The sequence below is a fragment of the Lissotriton helveticus genome, chromosome 1_1, assembly GCF_964261635.1.
Source record: "Lissotriton helveticus chromosome 1_1, aLisHel1.1, whole genome shotgun sequence".
Classification (NCBI taxonomy): Eukaryota; Metazoa; Chordata; class Amphibia; order Caudata; family Salamandridae; genus Lissotriton; species Lissotriton helveticus.
Genome location: NC_136057.1, coordinates 1,125,279,810 through 1,125,296,074, shown reverse-complemented (window position 1 = coordinate 1,125,296,074; position 16,265 = coordinate 1,125,279,810). Strand labels below are relative to the sequence as shown.

General features: G+C 45.3%; 1 protein-coding gene across 2 annotated transcripts in view; it reads right to left on the bottom strand.

Annotated features, from left to right (window-relative positions):
• CEP290 (centrosomal protein 290) overlaps nucleotides 1-16,265 on the bottom strand; it is a 1,500,249-nt gene that overhangs the window by 999,106 nt on the left and 484,878 nt on the right. For both annotated transcript variants that reach the window (XM_078678872.1, XM_078678869.1), the window contains exons 19-20: nucleotides 6,941-7,083; nucleotides 2,757-2,921 (exon numbers count right to left, since the gene is read on the bottom strand). In XM_078678872.1, the coding sequence (XP_078534998.1) occupies nucleotides 2,757-2,921; nucleotides 6,941-7,083 (308 nt within the window). The remainder of the gene's footprint in view (nucleotides 1-2,756; nucleotides 2,922-6,940; nucleotides 7,084-16,265) is intronic.

Genomic DNA, 16,265 nt, shown 5'->3' with positions numbered 1-16,265 from the left:
GAGACCGACCCTTGGACCTTTCTCTTGCGCGGCAGTTGATGTGGGTCTTAATGTAGAGAAGTGTGGCTCACTGGTTAGAAGCGGCAGACCCTGAAGCAGAGGTTGGCCTGGGACCAGGGTTCAATTCCCGACGCGGCAGGGTCTTGGGTCAATGTCCGCGGACTCGATAATTCTCGCTTAGGTGCCTACGCTAACCATGGGTCCCACTCTGCAACTCTGGGCAATAGCTTGCTTAATCTCCACAACGGCCCCAGCAACGCCGGGGATGCCTGGCTTCACCTTGGGGTGCCCTCTCACAGGGAAAGAAAGGATGGGTTCTCCAGCGGTATACAGCGCCAGGACACCACGTAACGAGGTAACAGTGCGCTTTACAAGTAGACATACATTACACACAATGTCGGGGTCGCGCTTAACGCCCCAAAGGTAAAAAGTATGCAGGCTTGTCACCGGCATTGGTCGGTGATAGACACTGCAGGGCTTGAAGCTGGCCTTCCTAGATGACATCCCTGCCACACCAGGAGAAAAACTCTCCAAAAACTCTAGACAGAAGTTGAAAAAAGCTCAGTCAAAAATTGACTGAAGGGGCGGCTCTCTCCAGATCTGCACTGACGTGGATAGAAAAGAACTGACGCCAGAGCGCTGGTGTGGCGCATGTCACAACTGGCACCGACACCGGTTGACACCACTTATTTGCATGCAGGGGTACTGCTGACTAACAAATTCCTGTATCCATTCTGACACCTGGGGATAATTCTAAGATAAGGAATTTCCAGCTAGGAGTCTCTATCAGATAGACCTGATTACCACGTAGCCAATCGAGAACAGTAGGCAGCGGAATGACAGTGGTAAAACAGAAGGAAAAAGGAGGTGCAATATGGCTGAGAAGCATCAGCCTCTGCCATTCAACTTTCCCCCAGCAGGCAGCAAGCAAGAGGAGGAGAAACTACGGTTCACAAAGACACCTTTAAGCAAGAACACACTTGTAGCTCCAGCCAGTGACGTAGAGGCATGAAGTCATCTCCAATAAAGACATGACCTGCCGAGTGTGCCACAAACTGCATATACTAGTGCCTCATACTTGCCTTTTCCACCCAGAACAACTTCCCAAACTAAACAAGCACGTCCACAGAGGAAAATCCAGGCAACATCACGTAGCCTGGCAAGCAACCCCTACCTCCTGCAGTGAGGAACATGAGTGAGGACACTGAGCTGTGAGAACAGTTCATTATACACATTGCATCTTAATGTTATGCTTGTTTTGTGTACAGAATATTCATGTAATACACATGAGCAATAATGTTGCAATTAGCACTCAATGCACAAAACTCAACCGGCAACAAAATGTGCCGCTCTTTATAAAGTCTGACTATACGCAGTAAACAAATGCACCCCACTGGATGATAAGGACTTAATCTCCTCAAAAACATCCAAACTGAAAGGATAGGGCAAACTTTGGAACCACAAATTTATTTTTTTGTATCTAATATTCTTTCTTAGTGTATGGAACTCAACACAAGTTACTGGGGGATTGGAACATTTTCTGCTTTTTGACTCCAACTATCAATTCTCAACTTTTTCATTCCATAAAGAGTGATTCCATTCCTTATGACTCTTTCCCAGGAGTCAAAGTCTGATCATGCTTGGGTTAGAAAGGTGATGCTTAAGATACTTTGGAATAGGAACTGCAAAATCGAGCTCTATTTTGAATACCAGACTAGAGACAGCAAACTCCCTATCCAGGCACTGAGACACAAGTTAGAAATTAATATGTACAACAATTGTGTTGTTATTTCCATTAGCAAATCACTAAGTATGTAGGCACCCAGGGCACCACGTAATTGAGGAAAAGGCAAAGAGAGTCCTAGTTTGATGCCTTTAAACCTTTTAGTATGCTATTTTGACTCTCTCTGCTGGATTTATCTATTTGAGCTTTGTTTCTGTTTAAAACAAAGTGGTGCAACTACCCTTTCTGTGTCCAATGCAGGATTTGGTTTGTTTCTACTTTTGTTCTGCTCTACCGATATGCCGTCCGACCTCAGGGTTGGGGACTGAATGGCTGTGTATTATAATCTAACCTACATATTGTTCTCCGTCTTATACCTGCATGTACGCAGACGCGATTGCAGCATCTGTTTTTTTGACAAATCACCACAATAAAAACTTTAAAAAACAAACAAACAAAAAAACCTTTCAAATGGTAAAGAGTCCATAAAAGCCATTTACACACTAGAAATGTTACTACTCATAAGGCATATCATGCAACAAATGACGTTGGACTACCTGGCAGAAAATCTGTCTTAACTGAGAGAACATTATGTTCCCTTTACTTTAGGTACCCTTCATCCATCTACTACCAATATTAGAATCACTAAATCAAACTCTTGGTCATTTTTTAAAGTGTTCCCTGGTAAGGAAGCCCGGCCTTTTGCATACCTATAAAAGATGTGCAGCTTTCATGCATGAAATAGCTCAAAAATAAACAGTGACTTCTAACCTGACTTAATACCACATTGGTAGCCGATCAACTTTAAAGCAGCTAGTTATTTGGAGAATAGGAACCAGGGAGGTAAATATTCTGCAGAATACCAAGTTAACACAGTGAATGTTTTAATGCTACTGTTTGGGATGAATCCAGAAAGAGAAAAAGAGAGCTATTTTTAAATATCATTATCAGATCCCTTAATAAGAAATATTACAAGCTATCAAAAGTTGCGAAGAAAGATATGCTATCCAAGTTGACTTTCACTTGTACATACTTTGTCATTTGCTTTGGACAACTGGTTTGAGAACTGGGTAGCCTCTTTTCGCGAAGCTTTTAGCTCCTGCCTTAGTTCTTCATTTCTTCCTGTAAGCTGGTCGACTTGAGCTTTCAAATGCACGCTGGCATCAAATATTCCATCTACATTCTTTGATTCTATAGCCTACGGTAGAAACAGAAAATATATAAAGTGTAAGCATGCAAAGCACACATTTTTTTAATTGTGTTTTTGAATAGCAGGTTGATCTCAAAATAGAACACAGATAAGCAGTCTTATGTATAATAAATCCACAGTGTTATAAGAGTTAGATCTAGAAATCTGCCTATTCCGTCATTAACACACACACGACAAGCACATTTCAGGATAGTTCTGTCAAGTACTGAATTGTATAAAACTGCAGATCAGGACACAAAAAGCTGCATTACTCCTAGGGTGGGATTATATATATAAGGAGCACTTACCTGATCTGCCTCACAGTACACCTTTAAAGGAGTGCACCAGGTTCAAACCAGGTGAGTTCATCCTATTAAAGATGATGCACTGTCTTAAGGGCAGTCGCAAATTCATGCCTTCTTTGTTTGAAGCAGCAGATCAGTCTTTCACAGTGCCAGTGGCACCTGGCCTGTTTTTTTTAAAGAAGGCAGAGATCTCCCACAGGCAACTAGTGTAAGTGACTTCACCGGCATGCAGGGGAATGTCTGTGGTGTCCAAGGGGCAGTATGAGCCACAATCAGTGTGTTGCCAGACATTATTTGCTTCTCTGTCTGCCTCCATAAGAGGACATGGGTGCAGAGGCAAATTAGTATGGGGCCATGACCCTATACTAAGGAGGAAACGCTCCCTTAGACTTGTATCAGCATTACATGAGATCTGTACTACACAGGGCCCCCTAATACCAAAGTGCCTGGCGGAGCGAAGAGAAAGAGTATGCATGTCATATGTAGGCGGGGGTGGTAAACATGGCTCCTCTGGTGGAGTTTGCAGAGTTTTGCCCATTCCACGCTCCACTTCCAGCACATAGTTTTGAGAAAAATCCACCAACCACCGGAGTTTTTTCTTGCATATGGCTCACCAACGTTAAGTTGGCAAGTGCGGAACTTAAGTGCGAGACTGCCTACCGGCGAAATTTTTCAACGAGGACAGCAGGTGCTACCACTCGCGTTGAGATAGCTGCTGCTCACATTACGAAAGCTGACACTTTAGTAGTAAATCTACTCAAGCAGCACAATGAAGCAGCGTCCTATGGCACGCCATATGGTGCAGTTCATGCTGATTTAACAGCATGGGGCAAGCGTTTGGTGCTAAAAATCAATGCAAGCAGCACTAGGTACCGAACTCTGCGGGAATCCCGCAGTTGTTAGGGAACTCTACGAGTTCGGCCCACCTCTAGCAATATGACCACAAGAAAGCCTTTAGTGTTGGAGCCTATGCATCACCATTTTAACATTTTCTCTCAATACTTGTTAAGAGCAGAGCCTAGTGGTAGATGGCATTTCCTTTGCATGTTACGCCACTTAATTTGTTTCCATGACAATTTCAGCTCCACTTTGTAGGTCAATGATGTGAAGGCTAAGAAAATGTAAATCTTGCACAGGTGCAGGGTGATTCCTCAGCACAGATACCTTTAATTTGTGTCATAGTGTTTACTAGCTAAATGTTTATCTGTAAATAAATACTATGCACATTTTTGGCAAAACTCCTAGAATCACCTTTGACAGCAACATGGTTTTGCTATGTCCAATTTTTTTTAAGTTGATGTACAACTAGTAAAAAACAAGTCTTCCTTTGGTCTACCTAATACTAAACAGTAAAAAATTGAGTTAAAAACCACAAGCTATATATAGACACATCAGTCTTGACCCTGTGCGTCATGGAAACAGTCCAGCCCGAACTGCCAAGCCATGTCTTCCATGGACCGGACACAAACATCTCCTTGTGTTTACTTTTAGAAAAAGGGCATTTTCTTATGTAACCATTCTGTGTGCCTCTGCTTGTTTGTGGATTGACTGATTTTGGAGTGACAGGGTCTGGGGATGGACATTCACTTTAGACAATCATTTAGGGGGATTGGGGTGTGCCTGGCCCTTCCCAGATGACTCAGAGCTGAGCTGAATAGACCGTTGCTACATTTAGAGTAGTGGGAGGAGTTTCCTTGCATCTGAATAGGGCCTGTCTCCCTTGCACAATGCTGTCTCCACCTCCTGTGGTCATGCTGCACCAGAGAAGGCCGAACTGGTTTGGACTGGGCTCAGACACCCTGGCTACAAGAGAATAAAGACACAATGGTGTATGAGTAGTGGACCTTGAACCCCAGATATTTTAGATCACTTCTGGACTCGAGGAACCTTTGCCAAGGAGAAGAGCTGTGTACTGTGTGGGGTTGGCCTGCAGTTGCTGCTTCAGCCAAGTAAAGGACAAAGACTGGAACTCTGCTGAAAAACCTGCTTGAAGAATCTCCAAGTGCAAAAAGAACAATTGATGGACAGAATGCAGAACAATGTCATACATTCACCCAGTACAGAGATCTGGGCCTAAATCCATTGTTTTTTTTGCTCACCATCCCATTCCAGTTTGGACCCAGCCATATTCAAATCAGTCTAGACCATGTGCCCGATGTGAATAGTCCAGCCTGAATTGCCAGGCCAGGTCCTCCCTAAACTGGAAACAAGCATCCTAGGACCACTTTCGGGTTTTCAGCCGTCATCAGCCAGGATAGGTTGACTCTAGTGGCATGGAGAGCACGGGACCCATGTCTGGGCATACCCGTCTAACTCGGGGGACAAATGCAAAAAGAACACTTGATGGATAGAAAGCAGAACAATGTCATGCATTCACCCCAGTACAGAGATCTGGGCCTAAATCCATGTTTTTTTTGTATATGAAGAATCTCCAAGGGCTTCTGTCTGCTGGCCTCCTTTTTCTGAAGTCTTAGGGCCACAAAGACTTCACCCCAAGCTCCCTTGAACTCTACTGCTTAGATCTCTGACCTGCCAGGAGGTGCCAGTTCCAGTTTTGCGCATCTGGAGGTTGTCCCTGCAGTTGGAAGCTGGAAGAAACTTACAAGAAGCAAGAAAAACCATCTCCGACGCCATCAGCCATGCCGCAACCAGCACTGAGGTCAGGGGCACTGCTTGTGAAATGCACAATGCACTACCCTGCATGCACCGCACCTCTGATGCTCTTCGACACATGCAGTTATTGGCCTTACCGACGCCAGTGCTCGCACCAACGGCAACATCCAGGTATCATGTCACCAATAACCACAGAGGGTGACTCCACAAACTCGCTGACTTCACATCGTCGACTCAACCAACTTCCCCTGTCTTGGATTAAACACGTCGCCTCCTCGTGGACACAGCGATTCGCCTCCCCAGTTGCATCCAGGGAGCCAGCCTCAGCACAGACGCCTCAATCTCCACAATGCCAAGCATCATCATAGACTTTGTTTTCCAAGGTACTGTTTGTTTGAGGATCCGTGTGACTCTGTGCCCAATGCTGCCCATCTAATGTTCTGCGACGGACTTTGGATTATTGCCTGCACTACGTCATAATAGCCACAGGTGAGGTTATTTGTCTGCTACAAGTTCTATTTTTAAAATAACTGTTCTAAAGTTGTATTTTACTATCTATATGTTAGATTTTTGTCATTTTGGGTCTTGTTTGGTTTAGATAAAGATAAACTGGTGTGGTGTCCATTTGTGGTGTTTTGAGTACAAATACATTACTCATTGCCTTTGAGATAAGCCTGTATGCTCCTACCAAGCTACCAAGGGGGTGAGCAGGTGTTATCTGGAGTGTGTATCCCGCTTCCCCTGACTAGAATTAAGAGTCCCTACTTGCCCAAAGTTTCATACCTCTGCCAACTAGAGCCCGCAAGTTCTAGCATTGCCAAATGTATATAAGTGCCTAAAGTTTTATTTATTTTAATTATATATCTCTCACTGTATGCAACCACTGACAGTTTTTATTTTGAAAGTATAAACATAGAGCCTCAGAGTAAGCACATTCTATGAAAAGAAATATGCATGCTCATATATATATATATATATATATATATATATATATATATATATATATATATACACACACACACACACACTAGGCAGCATAATGTATTGGGAAAATAACATGTCACTCAGTTTCATACATTATAATAATATGTCAAGTTGAGAAATACTTACATTAACTAATCGCTCAAGACTAGGAATTATAAGTGATGTCTCAGCTCCTTTAACAGCAGGTTCTGTCTGTGCTACTTTTATAGCTTGTAATATCTCTTTCATTCCATTTTCAAGTTGTCTGTTTTCTTCAGAAAGTTCTTTCACTAAAACACATTTGCCAAATTAAAAATCATATGTTAGCATTCTCAAATATATAACAGAGGTACACAGTTATTGTTTTTAGAGTAACCCAAATGTATTAGATTCCTGTAAGTCGGAAGGAAAACAATGTCAGGCAGAAAAGAGAGAAAGAGGACTTCAAGAGGAATGATAACTGTTTTAAATGCCCCAGATGTAAAACTTCTTCCATTTAAAAAGAAGTGTAGAATGTTCTTGTGGAAGGACGCTGCACACCTTTCAAAATGTCTAACCCATACTGTGGCAAATTCAAAAGTGTCTATTCTGTCAATTCAGGAGTGAAGACGCTAAATTCAAAGATGAAAGATTGGGATGCAGGATCTCGCTCCAACCTTCTAAAGGAGATTCTATGTCAGGACCGGAGGCGAGGATTGAGCTGTTCTTTCTCCACTTTTATTAAAAGCAGTCATAAGAAAACACAATACCAGACTTAATTTCTCACAGCCCTTCGGGAAAAAGTCATAGTTCAAACTTCAAAATTGTCCAATCACTTGGCTCCACAGTATCTCCATAGTCCCTTGCGCTGTTGCCTCCTCTTCTTTCTGTGCTGCTGCAGCAGCTGAGTTAGGTGCTCTGGCATTTGGCCTGTTTCTGTTCTGCTTATTGATGTATTTTTCACACGTAAAATTGATAGCAGTGCTCATTAAATTGGTTTGTGATAGTTTCTGTGGTATCTTATGCTAATATTGTTCCACAACTGCGGAAATGTTTGTCGCTCTTTCGTGGCCACTTTGTTCTTTAAAGAACGCTGCAGCGCCCAGTGCCAGTAGGGCGTGCTCCTCGGACCACTAGAGAGAGTCGCCTGTTGCACGCGCTGTGATGCTATTAACAACATAACCGTTTAGTGCGATCCTATAAAGAATGATACATTGAACACTGACTCCATCTTGTGTACCTGACGAACAAGTTACTTACCCTCGGGAACGATATATCTGTAAGAGACATATATTAGTTATAGATTCCTTACCTTAGAATTACCCCCAGGCGTCAGACTGGATCCGGAGAATTGTTTCTCTCTGCAGTATCCCTGTGCGTCGGTAGGATGACGTTGCGGTATCTAACTAGGCGCCACCCCTGCATGCTGACGTCAGTTCTTTTACACAACATTCCACGCCAGAAGAGCAGAGCCATGCAAGACACTGACCACTGGTGCACAAAAGGGAGTCCCTTACTCTAGAAGTTAGTTCGCAGAACGGGGAGGATAGGTGGGGCGGTAAGGAATCTATAACTAACATATGTCTCTTACAGATATATTGTTACCAAAGGTAAATAACTTGTAAATAAATAAATAAAATCCTGGAGAATTAAACGGCCGAAGAAGCCATCCCTCCGGACTGGACTATCCAGGCAGTAATGTTTAGTGAACGTGTGCAGTGATGCCTATGTGGCTACCTGGCAGATATCACCGAGCGGGGACTCCACGCCCCAAAGCAGTAGTGGAATTGGCTCGCAGTCCTAACGGATGCTCCTTTTTCGCCAAAGAGTAACAGATCTTAATGCAAAGGACGACCCGTTGAGAGATGGTCCGTTTTTGCACGGCCCAACCTTTCTTGGCGCCCACAGAGCCAACCAAGAGTTGATCATCCACCCAGAATTGTTTTTTTTGATCCAAATAAAATGATAGTGCTCGTTTTGGATCCAGACGGTGAAGTTTTTCCTCCTCCTTTGAAGGATGAAGGGGCAGGAAGAAGTTGGGCAAAGTGATGGTCTGTCCTATGTGGAAAGAGGTAACCACTTTGGGAAGAAAAGAAGGTCTAGTTCAAAGAACAACCTTGACCGATGGACAGCAAGGAAAGTAGGTTTAGAAGATAGAGCCTGAAGCGCACTTACCCTTCGAGCAGAGGTGATGGCAACCAGAAAAGCAGTCTTTAAGGTCAAGAGTCTAAGAGGACTATAATGTAGTGGCTCTAAAGGAATATGGCACATTACAACGCGATGTAATACATGTGTGCCATTACAAAGCGGTTGTTACAACGACCGCGTTGTTAGTAAGCGATGTAATACACCGCAAGTCTTTACAACGGCTTCCATTGGGGGCGCACTGGACTTAGGAATAGTATTATTTAATATTACTACTCCAATTTGCGCAACAGTAGGAAAGGTGTTGGAATTTATTTCCAATACCTGAGCACCCCCTATTGGAATTTGTTGTAATATCTTGCAATGTCATTACATCGCCTACTAACAACGAGGTCATTGTAACAATTGTGTTGTAATAGCACTCGATGTAATGACAGCGTTGTAAACGCTGTTTCCCCTCAAAAGGAGCACACATAAGGTAAGTTAAGACCAGATTCAAGTCCCACTGGGCCATTACAAAAGGAATAGGATGAAAAAGGTGAGTAAAGCCCTTAAGAAACTTATTTAGAATAGGGGAATGGAAAAGAGAAGGCTGCTCAGGAAAGCAAAGAAAGGCCGAAGGATAGCCTTTAAGGGTACCCAAAGCAGAGCCCTGCTGGGCCTAAGATAGAATGAAGAGGAGAACCTCGGATAGAGGCTGGATAGGTTTGGGTGGAGGGCCGTCCCCTGCTGCTGAGACAGAAGATCCTCCCAAAGAGGCAGTCTGATCGGAGGATCGATGGCCATATTCAAGAGCTCGGGATACCATACTCTTCATGCCCAGTCAGGAGCCACAGAAAGACTTGGACCCGGTTGCACTTGATCTTCTTCAGCACTCTGGGTATAAGTGGTATAGGCACAAAGGCGTATAGAAGACCGCAAAGCGTTGCCGAGCGAGTTCCGCCTTGGAAATTTCAACACGCAGAACTGCTGATATTGCACGTTCTCTTTGGTGGCGAACAGATATAACTAAGGCTCTCCCCACTACTGAAAAAGACCTTGCACCACCTCCTAGTGAAGACACCATTCGTGATCCATCATGCACCGGTGGCTGAGTTTGTCCGCCCTGGCGTTCAGAGAACCTGCCAGGTTTTGAACTGCCAGGGACATGCCCTGATATTCCAGCCACGTCCAAAGGCACAGAGCCTCTTGACATAGGGTCCACGACCCCGCCCTGTTTGTTGCAGTACCTCATATGGGCGGTGTTGTCTGTAAACACCTGCACTCCCCTTCCTCTGACAGAAGGAAGGAATGCCTTTAGTGCACAACGAAATGCCCGTAGCTCTAGAAGGTTGATGTGGAGCCCGGATTCCGTGGGAGACCAGAGGCCTCTGAACTCCGCCTCGCCTATGTGGTCGCTCCATCCCAGGAGTGACGCATCTGTCACCACTGTGAACTCTGGTAGGGAATGGGAGATGGATCAGCCGTTGAGCCAATCCTGGTCCGTTAGCCACCACTACAATTGGTGTTCGGTGCCCTCTGAGATCTGGATGCAATCGGAATGATTCCCAAGATGCTGCGCCCACTTTAACTTCAGGTCCCACTGCAGAGCCGGCATATGCCACCTGGCATGATCTACCAGCAAGATGCAGTAGGCTTTGAGGCCCAGCAGCCTCAGGGTCTTTCTCACCGAAATCTGGGATAGAGGCTGAAACATCTATATCATAGCCCAAATATCCCCGACTTGCTGCTCTGGAGGATATAAGCCCAAAACTGCTCTGTATCCAGAACTGCTCCGATGAAAAGGAGCTTCTGAGAGGGAATCAGGTGTGACTTAGGCACATTGATAGTGAAGCCCAGCAAGTATAGGAGGTCTGCCATAGTCTGGAGGTGGGAGACGACAGCCTGGGGCGAGCTCGCCTTCAACAGCAGTCTTCGAGATAGGGGAAGACTGGAACGCCTGATCTGCGCAGATGAGCTGCCACCACTGCCATCACTTTCGTGAACACCCGAGGGGCGCTGGACGTGGATGAACTTCCATCCATCCACGAGTCACCCCTATAACCGGGGCACAAGAGGAGGTCACCGTGGTGGTGGCAACCAGGGAACAAATCAAGGTCAGTGTTCACCCTTTTCCTTTGCATTATCTGGGGACAGGCTTCAGGGGTTCGTCCACAACTGAGACTCCCTTACCTCCGAAACTTGGGTCCTCAAAATAGTAAGAGGTTTCCACATAGAATTTTACAGCAGCCCCACCAGGAGAGACCTCCTATCCCTTTAGTCATATCTTCCACACATGCCGAGCTGGTGGACATAGAGGCCATGGAGATTGTTCGCAAGTGTGGGGTAGGGTGTATGATCCTGCATCGAAGGGTTATTTTAAGCATGGACAAACCGGATGGAGTCCAGCAATCTGTAACCAGCAATCTGTAATCAACCTGAAGGATTTCAACAAGTGGTTTGGTTTACCACCATTTTAAAATGGAAGGTATCCACCTACTCAGGGACCCCCTTCAAAAAAAAGACTGGATGGTGTGCTTAGATCTGAAGGACACCTATTTGACCATCCCAATCTTTTCCTCTCACTGCCGCTTCCTCCAGTTTCAATAGAGGGGGTACACATTCAAAGTCAGGACGCTTCCCTTTGATCTATCATCCGCTCTGTGGTGCTTCACCAAAGTAATGCACCAGGAGGTGGAATTTTTAAGGGTCCAGGGCATAAGTTTAGCAATCTACCTTGAAGACATCCTCTTCATGAACCAATTGTATTTATTTATTTATATAGTATTATATATCCTTGGGCTCTGTCTATACACCTTCAAGTGGCGGTCTCGCACCTGGAGTCGCTAGTCTTCATTATCAAGCAGGACAAGTCAATCCTTACTCCCTCTCAATATCTGGTGTTCCTGGGTTTTGTGGTGGACCCTGTTCGGGCCACCCTCAGTCTCCCTTACCGTATGTTGATTAGGATCAAATATGAGCTGCGTCTCCTCACAGCGTGCCCCTCCACCTCCCTGATACAGATTGTGCGGGTAGTGGGGCTGTTGTCATCCTCTATACAGGCCATTTTCCTGGGCTTTTTTCATTATCGGGCCCTACAGCACCTGAAGGCCTTGCATCTCAGGAAAGGCCTCACCTACTCCCATGTGGTTCCCCTCTTGGAGGAGGTCCAAGGAGATTCAGAAGTGGTTGGCTTATATGAAGGCATGGAACGACTGGGCGATCTTTGGTTCAATGACAGACCTGGAGGTAAAGTCTGACGTAAGTGTCTCGTGTTGGGGGGCGAGATGTGGGGGACTTCTCCACAGGCAGAAGATGGTCCTTTTAAAAAAGATCCATGTACATCAACTGCAATGCTGCGCCCTTCACAACATGGACAATGTGGCTGTGGTGTGCTACATAGTTCATCTCGGGGGGACCCATTCCAAGAATCTCTTGGACCTGGCCTGCAGTTTCCGGGATTACGGCTTGGAGAATCAGGTCTCGGTGATGGCCAAGCACCTCCCAGGACAGTCCAATCAGGTAGCTGATTGGTACTCCTGTAACCTTCAAGACGCGAGCCACTGGAGATTGCACCCATCTGTGTTTCAAGCATTTCACGACAGATGGGGCCCATTCTCAGTGGATCCCTTTGCCTCTCGTTTGGATCACTAACTCTGAAGGTACTACAGCTGGCATCCAGACCCAGAAGAGTTGGCCATAAATGCCTTCCTTCAGGACTGGCAAACCCAACTGAGGTATGCCTTTACTCCATTTGTGATGATCATGCGCCTTTTAGCTCAGGTCAGGAGATAGACGGCGGACGGGGTTCTAGTGACTCTGACTTGGAGATCGCAAGTCTGGTATCTGGTTCTCCTGGAACATTCTTGGGATACCCCAATTGTTCTACCCGTTTCTGGATCCCCTCAAAGATAAAGGGGGTTCCCATCATCTGGTCATTCAAGGATCTCTGTTGCTTATGACTGGGAGGATTACAGGGAACGTTGGAAAGTCCTGGGCCTTTCGCGATAGGCTGCATTCCTTCTCTCGAGAGCATGGGCGAAGAGCACTATCAAGCGCTTCAAATTAGCATGGTCTTGATGGCTGGTGTCACCAGAGACATCTGGATCTTGTGGGAATAGACACTGTCCACATTCTGATCTTTCCTTGCCTCCCTTGCTAAGAGAGCCTTGCTTAAAGATCCATCAACATCTTTAGGTCAGCAATTTCTGCAGGCCACTCAGTGGTCGGTGACCATCCAGTTGGGGATCATCCCCTCATATGGAAACTGTTGGTGGAATCTGCATATCCCTTCCGCGGGAATGCAGATACTCTGTTCTATGGGATGTGAACAAAGTCCTTAACATGTTTTTATCCTGGAGATCCAACAAACACCTCTCACGGAAGGAGCTGTCAGTTAATTAGCTACCCTTCTTTGTTTGGTTTTGTGGTGACGAGTCTCAGACATTAGAGCTCTGGATCTAACAGGTAGAGTTTTTACCACAGATGGAGTTACTTTTAATATCTCAAGATATAGGAAATGTAAATCTCGTGTGATAACTTACTCTCCATTTCCAGATTCCCCAAAACTATGTATCGTAAGGTGCATAAAGAGCTATGAGATGATGACGGCGGATATCCGCCCACACAGAGAGAGACAGCTCCTGAAAGCCAGACTCTGGCTTCGCTGGTTGGGGATAAGCTTTAAACCAGCATAATCCTCACCTCCGGTCCCGACATAGAATGTAAAACCTCCTAGCTATCATAACGGAAACTTTAAATTTTATTAAAGACACCAAAGGTGCGCATAAACCCACCCTGCTTACTTTCTTTTTTCACCCCAATACAAGAGAACTACCTAAGAGTAGGTATGCTTTACTCATTTGAGACTAGTTCTGTATAAAGAATGTATGGTCTGAGATGTTGTGGACTCCAAATGGCTGTACTCTTTCATTGTAAGCATATACAGATGACTGTAACCTTTGGTACCAAGCATATTCCGGATATGGTTTCATACAGCTCCGTTACTTTTCCCCTAGAATTTGATGGGTCAAAACAGGATTAAAGAGGTCACTATCTGTCTGCAGTCGCAGGAAGAAAGAGGAGGAGGCAACAGTGACAAGGAACTATAGAAATGCTGTGCAGCCAAGTGATTGGACAATGTTGAAATCTGAACTACGACTTTTCCCCCCCAAGGGTTGTGGGAAAGGAAGTCTGTTATTGTGTTTTATAATGGCTGCTGGTAATAAAAGTGGAGAAAGAACAGTGTAATCCTCACCTCTGTGTTCCTATTAGAATTTAAACTTTCCGTTATGATAGCTAGGCAATTTGACATTGTCTGCATTGCAGTTTCCTATGTGGTCCCTCCAATGGTTGATTTAGGTCTGTATCCACCATTGGCGTGGCCACTCTGGAGCTAAGAGCATCAGTTTGGCTTCGCCATGCAAAAGTTAGTCCAACACTAGAACAGGAGAACATTTGTAAAGAGACATCCCGGACCAGCCTTCCAAAATGACATTACCCTTTGACCATGATAGATAGTATCTAGAGTCACAGACTGGTTATTTCTTATTTACTGTGTCTGTGAAAAGGTTCAGCTGTGGAAAGCCTCAATCATGAACGACGCTATGCAGAATTTTGTTGCTGAGGACACAATCATGGTTTTCTTAAACTGGCCTGCTCAGCGAGAATGCCTCTGAACATCTGTAAGGTGAGTCGGAAAAGGACACCTACTACATAGTAGAGAGGGTATTCACCTTCTTGGTACATAAACCATAACCACATGAATAATAAATCACAAGAATGGATAGAATCAGATAAAAAAACGATGTCAAAATAATACATGGAAAAATTGTACAATTTATTCAAAAAGATAATACAATCATGAAACAATTTGTTAAAAATTCATTTTTACAAAACAATTATTGTGCCATTGAGACCAGTTAAAAATGTGACAATTCACATGAAAAAACATAAAATTGTTGGTCCAAGGTTGTCGACGCAGCGTTTCGGTTTTTAGGATAAGACCTTCATCAGGACAGGGTTCTTTTGTTGTTTGTATCTGTAACTTGTAGATTACTTCCAAGTTATCACACCTTAGGTCGGTTATTTCCTCATCTTATTTCTATGATTTGAAGCGCTGTTTTCTTCATGGGAAGTATGCGCATCTTCATCAATTGGTAACGTTCTTTGTGAGTCAACGGGGCCACCGATTTAAGAAAAGGTTACTTTAAAAAATCGTCCCACTGATATGGGAATATAGGCTAAAAGGTGCAGCGCATGGCCGGATGCAATGAACTGTGCTTTTCATCAACCGCTTTATTCAGTTAGCGCGATGTCTGTCAACTTTCTTCAAGAGCTCCGTTTTTAATTTGTCGAGCTCTTATCGCGTTACGTCGGCCTCCCTGCTCCGCTTGACTCTCTTCGTATCCCTAATACGGTTGATGAAAAGCACAGATCATTGCATCCGGCCATGCGCTGCAAATTTCCCTTGATTACTGGGGGTCCCTGGGGGCCAAAAAGCCCACCAGGTACCTCCAGTATAGGCCAGGGGGCACGTTTGCAGAGTGGTGCAATGAGGGCGCGTGGCCTACGGCCCCGATCCCATTTTTTTTAATGTATTTTATTCTTTGAAGGGGGGCTACACTTCTTTTTCTAATTTTTTGCCCCTGGGGAGCCTACCCCCCAGGGCCTGCCTCCAATTTTTCATTTTAACCATTTAAAAATTGGGAAGGGGGCCACGGGGTCCCCTCCTAAGGCCATAATCTGCCCCGGGGACACCATCCCCCGGGGCATGGGCCTTTTTTTGTATTATTTTTTTATTTTGATGGGGGCTGCTTTGCCCCCTCCTGTGGCCACTTTTGGCCCCGGGGACCCCATCCCCCGTGGCCGGCCCTTTTTAAAAATGTTTTTTTTAAATATTCCATTTGGGGAGGGGTGCTGCGTGGCCCCCCCTACCGGGCCACTAATAGCCTCGGGGACCCCATCCCCCGGGGCTGGCCCACTCAGTTGGGGACCATGAGGGGGGTCCCCAATCCTCCCACGGTCCTAGCCGGCTCCCCGCATCTGCAAACACACCACCAAAATCTGGGACACCATCTCCACTCTCACCCCGATATAACCTTCATCACAGAGACCTGGCTCACCCCAGCATCGACCCCGGACATCGCCACGGCAACACCCATCGGCTACAAGATGAAACAACGCAACTGCACCACCGACGACTAAACCATGTCAATCATGGAGTGCATGAATTTCCAGCTTCGTACCGACGATGCCACCACCATCAAAGGCACTTTCGCGTACAGGCCAGGATCAGCAACACCATTGTTGACTTCATCACCCCGCTCGCAATCGAATCATACAGTACATCTTCCTGGGAGAACTCAAC